This window comes from Rhinoraja longicauda, chromosome 13 (assembly GCF_053455715.1).
Source record: "Rhinoraja longicauda isolate Sanriku21f chromosome 13, sRhiLon1.1, whole genome shotgun sequence".
Taxonomy (NCBI): Eukaryota; Metazoa; Chordata; class Chondrichthyes; order Rajiformes; family Arhynchobatidae; genus Rhinoraja; species Rhinoraja longicauda.
The window spans coordinates 19,265,389-19,277,552 of NC_135965.1; the positions used below are offsets into that span (position 1 = coordinate 19,265,389).

General features: G+C 43.6%; 2 protein-coding genes across 8 annotated transcripts in view; one reads left to right on the top strand and one right to left on the bottom strand.

The window, feature by feature from the left end:
* The window catches only part of LOC144599502 (mediator of RNA polymerase II transcription subunit 12-like protein), a 395,150-nt gene that overhangs the window by 203,613 nt on the left and 179,373 nt on the right, over positions 1–12,164 (top strand). The gene's annotated exons all lie outside the window — the stretch shown is intronic.
* On the bottom strand, positions 1,125–2,153 carry LOC144599510 (G-protein coupled receptor 87-like). Its single transcript, XM_078410482.1, has one exon. It carries the CDS (start codon positions 2,151–2,153, stop codon positions 1,125–1,127), a length of 1,029 nt encoding a protein of 342 aa, XP_078266608.1.

Genomic DNA, 12,164 nt, shown 5'->3' on the forward strand with positions numbered 1-12,164 from the left:
CAAATGCATATCAACATGTTACTCAGTCTGTCAAATGTCAAATTATTAAGACAACATGCAAACTGACAAAACAAATTGGTAGTTTATTTATGACAAAAGTATATTACAGAGGAATGCCAGGGAAACCATAACTTTATTTTTCCAGTTATTGTGATTTAAAAAAATATTCCGCATTACTACGTTTTTCATGAGCTTTAAATTAACGTATCTCTCAAATTTGTGAGCAAGAGCTGAGATAAGATGTCTGACTAGTGGCTTAAAACATTCTATTTATTTTTCTTTTTCTGTATCTTGGTCACCTGATTGAAAGAGAGCACTAAGGGGCTGGAGTGGCTCAGCGGGTTAGGCAGTGAAGGTTCAAACCCAAAACGCCACCACCCTCTTTCACCTGATTGAAAGTTTGGTTAGGGGTTATGTTGTTTGATTTGACCTATGACTGGCCAATTTGTACATAGTCTCCCGTGAATATATATTTAACTGTTCCAGAGCAAACATGATACAGCATGGAAAAGGCTCACTGAATCTACAAAACCCCATTTACACAAATCCTTCTGTACTGAATCTACAGATTTACACTATATAGTTTATTTATTATATTTACTAAATTTATAAAATTTTATTTAAAATGTAATTTGACTAAATTTACTACCATTTATTTTATTTTAAATTTAAATTTACTAAATTTATAAAATTTTATTAAAAATGTAATTGTACTAAATTTACTAAAATGTATTTATTTATAAAATGTGTTTTATTTTTTATTTAAATTGACTAAATTTATTATAATTTACTAAATTTAAATATATTACATTTATACAATCCCATTTACACTGAATCTACAAGCTCCCATTTTGTACGAATCCCATTTCATTCTCTCCACATTCCTTTCTACTCTCCAGGGATTCAAACTCTCACCTACACACCTAGGAAAATTTCCAGTGGCCAATTAACCCACCAACCTGCAGGATGTTGGGAGTAACTCACATAGTCACGGGAAGAACGTGCAAACTCCACGAAGAATGTGGATTAAAATCAACGAGGCAACTCAGCGCCACGCATCATAATTCTCTCAGTTGGGCTAAGATTCGCAACCTCTTGCTGTTTGGTGTGGCAGTCAATGTGGGTCAATCGAGCATAAGATGCGAGGCATTGGCAGGCACTATTGTTTCGTTTGGCTCCAAGGCCCTTTTATCCAGTCCTAACTTTGACCTGAATGCCTTGCAAAATAAAAAGTAGATGACTGGATCAAAGCAAGCATTTAACGTCGACAGTAAGAGGGAAGATTCCTTAGCGTAGTATATAACCCTTTGCCAGTTGCAGTCTGGAACCAATTCTGCCTGGCTCAATATGTGCGGAAGCATTATGATGTGGTAGGGTACAAAGCAAATGAAGAACACCACTAGCAGGATTAGGATGTTGTTCTTTGCCTTGGTTTGCTTCTTTAGAGACGGCGATGAGGGCAACAAGTGGAGCTGATTTGAGATCTGTAAGTAACAATAACAAAGGCCTGCGAGCACAACGATGAACATAACCATGGCAGCCATATGGGCAAACAAGTATATCGTCTTCTGTTCCACTCCAACTCGCAAGCATATTGGAGAGTTTGATGGCTCTTGCCGTTTACCCTTGTTTATCAAAATTACAAACAGTATTCCAAGAAGCAGGAGTATACTCCAGGTTCCCAAAGAGAGGCGCTTTGCTGTCTTCAGGTTTCGAAAAGCGTGATTCTTCAGAGGTCTGACGATCTTCAGGTACCTTGTGGCTGCGATGTAAGCCAGAAAGAAAACACTGGAGTACATGTTTAAATAGAATATGCACGCGGTGAAGCCGCAGTATACCTTGTTCATGTTCACAGAGGATCTGTGGTTTCGGAGGATCTTTATCGGCAGAGAAAGGACCAGCAAGCTGTCAGCTATGACTAGGTTCTTTAGGTAGAAGATGATGGTGTTGGTATTGGGAATATGACAGAAGTACACCCAGATGGCGAGACTGTTGAGAATAATCCCAATTGCACAAATTAATGTGTAGGCAATGGTCGTAAAGATTGTGAAGCCTTCTGAGGTAAAGTTGCATTCAGCGGTTGTGAAATTGTTTACAGTTTCTGAAGAGATGGTTTTGTTCGGAGCCGGATAGACTTCTTCCAAAGTTTCCATGAGCGGACCTGTATGTTGATGGTGGAACAGGTTAGTTTGTTTAAGATGATTTTGATTGATTGGGAGATACAGCACGAATTATACCCTTTGGCCCATCTAGCCCAGGCTGACCATCGATCACCTGTTCACACGTGTTCTATGCTAGCCCACTTTCACGTCCACTCCCTACACACTAGGAGCAATTTATCAATTAACCTAAAAACGCCCACATCTTTGGGATGTAGGATAGTGCTAGTGTGCCAGGTGATTGTTGGTTGGCACGGACTCGGTGGGCCGAAGGGCCTGTTCCCATGCTGTGTCTTTAAAGTCTAAGAGTTTTGTCTGACTTTTAAACCCTCCTTTTCAGAGGGGAACTTTGGGTACCAGAAATAGATCAATTTGTCTGATCAGTCTGAAGAAAGGTCTCGTCCCGAAACGTCACCCATTCCTTCTCTCCTGAGATGCTGCCTGACCTGCTGAGTTACTCCAGCATTTTGTGAAGAAATAGAACAATGGTTGCCTTGAAAAATCTGTTCACCACAAATTCTTCTATTCCTCTTTCCCCGTTACCAGACTTCAGAGCGAGCCCGTGAGTTCCTTCCTCTAGACAAGCAGAGCAATTTATTTATAGCTCAGTCTGAGGAAGGGCCTCAACCCAAAACGTTACCCATATTCCTTCCATCCAGAAATGCTGCCTGTCCCGCTGAGTTACTCCAGCATTTTGTGTCTAACTCATTTATGGCACTGTGTGCAATACTAATAGTCTCAGCCAGGCAGATGAGGACAAGGCAATGTTTGCCACAACACAGCACTGCATTATCATGAAGCTGGGGTGATCAGTCATCCAATGGATTATTTCCCATCAGCTTGGTTACTTAGCAGGCAAAATGTAGACATTAGTTCATCTTGCAGTCAGTTTTTCCCTTTGTTTTTGCCCTGATTTGTTTCATTTGCTTTCAAATGAAAAGTAATTTAGTTTTTAGTTTAGAGATACAGCGTGGAAACAGGCCCTTCGGCCCACCGAGTTCGTGCCGACCAGCGACCACCTATAAACTAACACTATCGAACACACACTAGGGACAACTTACAATTAGTCAGGATCGACCCCTTGTCGCTGGTACTAAAAGGCAGCAACTCTACCACTGCGTAATCGTGCTGCCCTTAGATAATGGTAACTATTTAAAAATCTATGTTGCTGTCTCCCAAGGTTTTTAACCCAACAGAACCAGCATGTGGCTACACCATTTTATTGAGGAGTTGAGAACTTGAATCTGGAATAAAAACATTCACCTTATCCATGCTGCTTATTTAGTTGTTTTAGTTTGGTTCAGAAATACAAAGCAGAAACTGGCCCTTCGGCCCACCGAGTCCGCGCCGACCAGCGATCAACCCGCACACTAGCACTATCCTACACACTAGGACCATATACAGAAGCCAATTAACCTACAAACCTGTACGTCTTTGGAGTGTAGGAGGAAACCGAAGCACCTGGAGAAAACCCACGCGGTGACAGAGAAAACATACAAACTCCGTACAAGCAACACCTGTCGTCAGAATCAAACCTGTGTCTCTGGCGCTGTTACACAGCAACTCTACCACTTTCTATTATTCCACCATCAGTTTGGAATTAAATGTTGAAACTTCGCAGCTCCAAGTCCCAACTACATCTGAAAAGATCGGTTTAACTTCTGGTTTAGGAACCCATTCTGTAATTCGCCACTTTCTGCTGAAAACCCTCAAGCCCAAACTATTTCCCCTTGCCAATTGTTGGAACCCTGCAATACACAACACCTCTATTTGTTGATCTCAAACCAGTTTCTCAATACGTTTCAAACAACTATTGCTATAGCTTTGTTAACAATTGCTGACATGTATTAAGAAGTCGACACACCTGCACTCCAAGTTCGGTGGACGAAGGGAACCAGCGATTAATTAAATCTAGGTGCTTGTTCTTCTTTAATTTAAGTTGGTGACTGTAGATAAAACCCCCCACACCGCAGCAAAAAGTTAGCTGGCAGTGTTCTTACCTCGTAACTTTAATCTATAGTTGATAAATTCGCTAAAAGAGTGGCGTTGTCTTCACAACTCTGGTTTCTTATCATGACAGGACCAGTCAAACCATGAAACCTACTTTCGGTCAATTTAATTTTCATGCATGTAAACCGCTTCCTGTGTGCTCCGTTCACATTACCTCTGCTTTACAGCTAGCCGAGAGCAAAAAAACATTTCCCATGGTATGGTCTTCAGCTGTTTTGCTGCACTTCTAATTAAATTCGTGCAAAACTACATTTTATCAGGCAACAAAATGCATGGCTAAAAGAGTCACAGAGAGATGCGCAGAGTAGAAGCGGGCCATGGAGTCCATGCTCTCTTATCAACTCCGCATTTGCACTAATCATGTATTATTCCCTACATTATTCTCGTCAAAGCGGCACGGTGGAGCAGTGGCAGAGCTGCTGCCTCACAGGGCCAGAGGCCCCATTTCGATCCTCGCCTCAGGTGCTGTCTGTGTGGAGTTTATATTCTGTGTCATTACCATTGGGTTGTAAGCTACCCAAGCTTTGATAACCCAAGTTTAGTATAGTTTACAATGAGAAAACAGGCCCTTCGACCCATGATTCTGCGCCGACCAGAGATGACCCCTATACTAGTACTATCCTACACACCAGGGACAATTTACAGCAGCCAATTAACCTACAAAGCTGTATGTGTTTGGAGTGTGGGAGGAAACCGGAGCAGCCGGAGAAAACCCACGTGGTCACAGGGAGAACATGCAAACTCCGTACAGACAGCCCCCATAGTCAGGATCAAACCTGGGTCTCTGGCGCGGTGAGGTAGCAACTCTATCATATCAAAGTAGTTTGACTGGAGTCTTTTTAATTCAATTTTCAAGTCAAAATGTCAGAGTATCTTCCAGCCTGTCTCATCAATTGATGGTTGGGTTCAATGACACCAGTAGTGCAGTCTCCATTGGTGAGCCCAGCCCGTGTGTGGCTGGCAAGACCCGTCCTGGAGGAGCTCACTCAGAGACAGTGGAGGCGAGGGAAAGATGCTACGAGAATGACCCCGGGGTTGACTGGGTTAACATACGAGGAGTGTCTGATGGAACTGGGCCTGTACTCGCTGGAGTTTAGAAGGATGGGGGAGGGGGACCTCATTGAAACATACCAAATAGTGAAAGGCCTGGATTGAGTGGATGTGGACGTTTCCACTAGTGGGTGAGTCTAGGACCAAATGGCAGGGCCTCAGAATTAAAGGATGTACCTGTAGAAAGGAGATGAGGAGGAATTTCTTTAGCCAGAGGGCTGTGAATCTGTGGAATTCATTGCCACAGACAGCTGTGGGGGCCAAGTCTTCGGGGTTTTTAAATGTAGATATTGATACGTTCTTGATTAGTACGTGTGTTAAAGGTTACGCGGAGAAGGCAGGAGAATGGGATTGAGAGGGAAAGATAGAGCTGCCATAATTGAATGGCGGAGTAGACTCAACCTAATTCTGCTCCTGTAACTCATGAACTCATGCTGAGACCTTCCTGCTTCTGGTGACTCAGTCCCATCAGCTGCTTTCAAGATTGACACAGGCCCTGAAGGTCAAAGCACGCCTGCCCGATCTGTCTGAAGCAGAAGATCACAGCTCTTTTGTACGGATGCCACAGTGTTTGAATGTCTATTTGATTGATACAATCATAGAGTCATAGAGTCATACAGTGCTGAAGCAGGCCCTTCGGCCCAACTTGACCACGCCGACCAACATGCCCAATCTAAACTAGATCCACCTACCTGCTTTTGGCCCATATTCCTCGAAACATACCCTATCCAATAACCCGTCCAAATGTTTCTTAAAGATTGTGATAGAGCCTGCCTCAACTACCTCCTATGGCAGCTCGTTCCATACACCCAGTTAACCCTCAGATTCCCATTAAATCTTCCCCTCCCCCCTTCTGACCCCTCACCTTAAACCTATGTCCTCTGGTTCTCGATTTCCCTACACTGGGCATAAGACACTTCAATAAGATCACCTTCCATTGTCCTGCGCTCCAGGGAAAAAGGCCCTAGCCTGCTCAACCTCTCCCTATAGCTCAGTCCCTGGTGTTCTGGCAACATCCTGGTAAATCATTGACGAACCTTTTCAAGCTTGACAACATCTTTCCCATAACGTGATGACCAAAACTGAACACAATGCTCTGAATGTGGCCTCGCCAAGGTTTTATATAATAACTGTAACATGACCACACAACTTTTCTACTCAGCACTTTAATCCTTGTATCACGTTCTGACATGCAGTTTCCAAAAGGCTCTCTGCCCTTTATTAGTTGTGGCTTTGCTGCAGAAACAAAGTTGCATTTTCTTGTAATTATGAGGGGGCAGTGCACCGACCAAGTGCATCATTGTGCTTAGAGAAAAAAAGTATAATCTCAAGTAGAAAATCTTCCACTCTGCACACAGCTTGCACCACTTATCATCCCTGAATCATTGCCCTTTCCTTTGGTGCATTTCAGGGTCAGGAGCCCTATTGCAAATGAAAAGAACATCTGTTCTAACTCAGTGCTTAAAAAAAGCACTAAGTGTTGGAGTAACTCAGCGGGTCAGGCAGTATCTCTAGTAGGTAACACATTTCTTCAACTAGCCCCCTGTACATTGCTACTTGACTCTAATCAGCTTTCAAATTCAATATTAAAACTTGCTCTTGCGACTAAACAAATCATATCCCTCTGCCTAAAGTTTTGTAAAAGCTATATTTTATTATCACACGTATCTCGTGAACAAAATGGAAACATTTGAAAAATACAGGCATATCACTATTCCAAATTAGAAGGGTCTGAAGATGGGTCCTGACCGGAAACGTCACCTATCCACATCCTCTTGAGATGCTGCCTGATCCGCTGAGTTACTCCAGCATTTTGTGATTTTTTTTTTGTTGCAAACTGGCAACTGCAGTTCCTTGTGTCTTGCAATTCCAAATTATGTGGTGTTCCAAATGAAGAGGCAAGAAGGGGAAAGAAGATGGGGTACAGTTGTTAATCAAGGAAAGTATCAATACGGTGGTGATAAGCGATATAGATTTAGTGAACGGTGATGTCTAATTGGTTTGGGCGAAAAGTAAGGAAGTTGTACAAAGCTCCCAACATCTTACCTTTTAATAGGACAGAACATAAATGGGGGAAATAACAAAGGCATTTAAGACAGGAACTGCATTATCAATTAAACCACATATTAATTGTGAGCGGCTTGACGGTGCAGCGGTAGAGTTGCTGCCTTACAGCGCCAGAGACCCTGGTTCAAACCTGATCACAGGTGCTGTCTGTACGGAGTTTGTATGTTCTCCCTGTGACCATGTGCGTTATGTCTGGGTACTCCGGTTTCCTCCCACACTCCCAAACTGTGCGGGTTTGTATTTTAATTAACTTCTGTAACGATTCTAAATTGTCCCTAGAGTGTAGAAGAATGTTAGTGTACAGGGATCATTGGTTGGCGCAGACTCGATGAACTGAATGGCCTGTTTCTGGGCTGTATCTCTAAAGTAAAGTAAAGTGATTTGGCTGATAGACACAGTGCTATAGTAACTCAGCAGGCCAGGCAGTATCTCTGGAGAACATTGACAGGTGACAGTTCGGGTTGGGATCCATCCTCAGACTGACTGTTGGGGGATTGGGCGGTGGGGGGGTGGGTCGAGGGGGGTACTGGAAGCAAGAATAGACCAGGCCAAATTAGGGCTGGCAACAAATTACCTTAAGCAGGGTGGTTCCCTGATAGGCCAATTGTTGGTTAGGGTAGTTGTGATTTCCAAGAGGAAGTGGTTAACTAACTTTTAGTGGGAGGAGGGGGGAACGAGATTGTTTGTAGAAGTTACCTAAAATTAGAGAATTCAACGTTCATACCGATGGGTTGTATCCAAGATAAATGAAGTGCTGTACCTCCAGTTTACGTGTGGCCTCACTCTGGCAATGGAGGAGGCCTTGGACAGAGAGGTCTGTGTGGGAATGGGAAGGGGAGTTAAATGATCAACAACCGGGCGGTTCAGCAGGCCTGTGTGTACCAAGCGTAAGTCATAAGGTCATAAGTAGAGCCAGGATGTTTAGGCGCTAAAAATCTCTGAAATAGGCAGGCAAATAGGCATAATAAAATTACAAAAAAGGCACGAAAAAGGCATTTATTGACAAAAAAAGGCATAAAAGGCATGTATTTCCACCACCAAAATATGGTTAAAAATGATAATATAAAGGTATACTACATTAAAAGACCAAAGTTGCCTGGTTGCACATAATTACTAGCATTTTTTTCAAATTATCTGGTATTAAACCATGCCGTCTGCCAGACAGAATATGCTTCAGTTCTGAAAAACTTATTTCTACCCCAGCTGAGGTCACTGGTGCATACCTGAAACGAGCTGCAGACTCTATATTCATGTCGATATACTCCTTTGATTGTTGACCTGCCTCCAGTGTACCGATGACCACATTGGCAACATGTCTCCACAGCATAGGTTGTCTCATCTATTGAGATCCATATTTTGTTGCATGCAACTTCATCTCTAATTTTCTGCACAACAACTTTGAAGTTGCTGCCAACATAATTTTTCCGTAATGATGACTCGCTCGGTATATGTTCCTCTGTGTGTTTCTCTAAAAAACCTCTGAGAGATTTGTTTTCCAACTTTCACAGTGGAATTCCAGCATCAATGAATGCCTTGCACAGATCACTCGAAAACTAAGATTTGTGACTGGAGCCAGCAGTAAATGTAGTGAGGAGACAAGCTTGCGTATTTCCTGCCTTCATTTTCTCTGCCGCCGACTTGTGTTTAGCTGTCTGTACATGCTGGGAGACGAAATATTTCTTATTTGCTGCTTTCTCACATGCTTTGCAAAACAGCACACAGTTGTCTGTAGAGCATATATCACTCCCGTACACTCTCACCAAATTGTTCAGTTTTTTACAAGGCGTTGACGCTTTTTGACGCTTGCAAGGGAAGATCCTACAGGAGCGGGGATGCAGACCTCTACAGGCAGACCAAGTACAAGCTGAGAAGAGGAATCAGTGCTGCCAAGGAAAGGTACTCTGAGAAGTTGAGGAGCAAGTTCTCAGCTAATGACTCTTCTTCAGTTTGGAAGGGCTTGCAAGAAATCACAAGCTACAAGAGAGCTCCTTGGACAATCGTCAGCTGACCAACGACCTGAACGAGTTCTACTGCAGGTTCGATAAACAGAAACGTAACCCTGGTACCGCCTTCCCCCTATCCCAAACAACACTTCACATTTACAGCCTGACTCCAGCCTGAAAAGACTGAACTCTTCCCCACCCACCCCTCTCCAATCACCACAACACCCACTTACAGCCTGACTGCAAAAGACTGGGGCCTCGTCCACTACCCCACAAATGAACGACCGACAGTGGCGCCCCCGGTGGTGAAAATGTTCTTGTATGTTACGTTAACATGGCAAAAAAAGGCTGATTTAGGCACTCGATCATGAAAAAGGCATTATCTTGCTGAAACCATCAAAAAAGACAAAAAGGCACTTATGGCAAAATCCTGGCTCTAGTCATAAGGTTTTGTTTCTGCTTACAGTTCAGTTAATTATTACTATACATAAGCACAATCTTGGATTAATCACAAAGTGTATAGAAATAACCGACAGACCACATATAAGAGTTGCCAGGTTTTGGCGCCATTTTCAAAGTCCCAGCTGCAGCTGTCTATAAAGACCCGTTACAGCCGTCGCCTCTGTCCGGATCGTCCAGGTAACTGTGGTCCCTCTCCTCGCCCGGCCACCTTCAGCCTTCGTGACCCGGGGGCGCCTCCGGCAGCCGACCTTGAGGACGCGGAAGGTAAGACCCAGGATCCTCTCACCAGCCTTTTCTTCTTGTGTCCGCCGTCGCCAACTCCCTCCATTCTCCGGTACTCAGGGACGGGCTCGACGAGCTGGGACTGCTGCCGGGGGATGGCTGCGGACCCATGGTCTTTCCACCGCGTGGAAGTCAAAGAAACTAGCACATTCCAGCCAGTGAGAGAGCAAGACTAATAAGGATTGATAAATCTAATGATGAGAGAAAACTAGCAAGGAATACCAAAGCAAACTACAAAGGTTTCTGTGCATGCACAAAAAAGGAAGTGGGTAGAACAGGCAAGTGTGATCACAGGAAGGCACGAAGACGATTTAATAATTGGAAACAAGCAAATTGAAGGTACATAGAACATATTGCACAATGTTTGCACCGACCATGATCTCATCTACTTGTACATGATCCATATCACTCTATTTCTTGGACTTCCATGTGCTTCTAAATGGGCATATAGATAGGTTGAGTGAATGGACATAAAGTGGGCAAATAGAGTTAAATTTGAGTAATATGAGTTGAGCACTTTGGTGCACAACATCACGATTTCCCACTGTCTTAGTTTTATAGGAAACCTTGCATTAAACATTATTCCCTTTATCCTGTATCTGTGCACTATGGATGGCTCGACTGTAATCATGTATAATAATAATAATAATAATAATGCATTTTATTTATATAGCACTTTTCATATACTCAAAGACGCTTTACAGAGATTTTGAGAACATAGGGAAATGAATAAATAGATAAATAAGTAAATAAATAAATGAACAGAGAAAGGAGACAGAAGGTGAGGTGACCTTCAGTTGTTGAAGGCAGTACTGAACAGGTGAGACTTCAGCGATGTTTTGAATGTGGTGAGTGTGGAGGAGTCTCTAACGGTTTGGGGTAGTGAGTTCCATAGGGTGGGAGCAGCGATGGAGAAAGCCCTGTCCCCCCAGGATCTGAGTTTGGTCCGGATGTGTGGGGATAGGAGATTGGCAGCGGCAGAGCGGAGGGTGCAGGTGGGAGTGTGCCTGTGGAGGATGTCGGTCAGGTAGGATGGGACCAGGTTATGGAGGGCTTTGTAGGTTATGAGGAGGATTTTGTACTGGATTCTCTGGGGGATGGGGAGCCAGTGGAGTTTATAAAGTACGGGGGTGATATGGTCACGAATCGAGGTGTGTGTGAGTAGACGGGCAGCGGAGTTTTGAATGTATTGAAGTTTATTGATGATTTTTGAGGGTGCGCCATAGAGGAGGCTGTTGCAGTAGTCCAGACGGGAGGTGATGAAGGCGTGGATGAGGGTTTCTGCAGCTGTGGAGGAGAGGGATGGACGGAGACGGGCAATGTTTTTGAGGTGGAAGAAGGCTGTCTTTGTGATGTGTTTGATGTGTTTGTCGAAGGAGAGGGTTTGATCAAGGATGATTCCAAGATTCCGGATGTGAGGTGAGGTGGATACTGGGAGACCATCAATGTTGAGGATGAAGTTTTGGGTGGATTTGGTGAGCGTTTTTGGACCAATGATGATGATTTCAGATTTGTTGCAATTGAGTTTGAGGAAGTTTGATTGAAGCCAAGATTTTATTTCAGTGATGCAGTTTGTCAGTGTAGAGTGTGTGGTGGGGGAGATTGACTTGGTGGAGATGAGGAGCTGGATATCATCGGCGAAGCAGTGGAAGTTGAGACCATGACGGCGGATTAATTGACCAAGGGGGAACAGGTAGAGGATGAAGAGGAGGGGGCCAAGGACTGAGCCTTGGGGGACACCTTGGGGGAGGGGAGCGGTGGGGGGGGATTTACAGTTGTATAGTCTTTCCGCTGACTGGATAGCATGCAACAAGAGAGCTTTTCACTGTACCTTGGTGCATGTGACAATAATAAACTGAACTAAACTAAATAATAAACTAAACTGGAGATTTGGCATTCCATGGAATACTCTACAGATGCATTGTAGAAAATTTCCTGACTGCACATGGCTTGGTTCCTGTACGTTGGAACATGGCAACAATCAAAGAAGAAACTTGCTTTTTCCCAAGGTATGGAGAATCAAGAGTTAGATGACATAAGTTTAAGATGTGCGGGAAATGATGTAATAGGAATCTGAGGGGCAACCTTTTCACCCAGAGGCTGGTGGGTATAAGGAATGAACTGCAAGATGAAATGCTTGAAGTTATACTATAACAACATTTAAAAGATATTTGGACAGGTACATGGATAG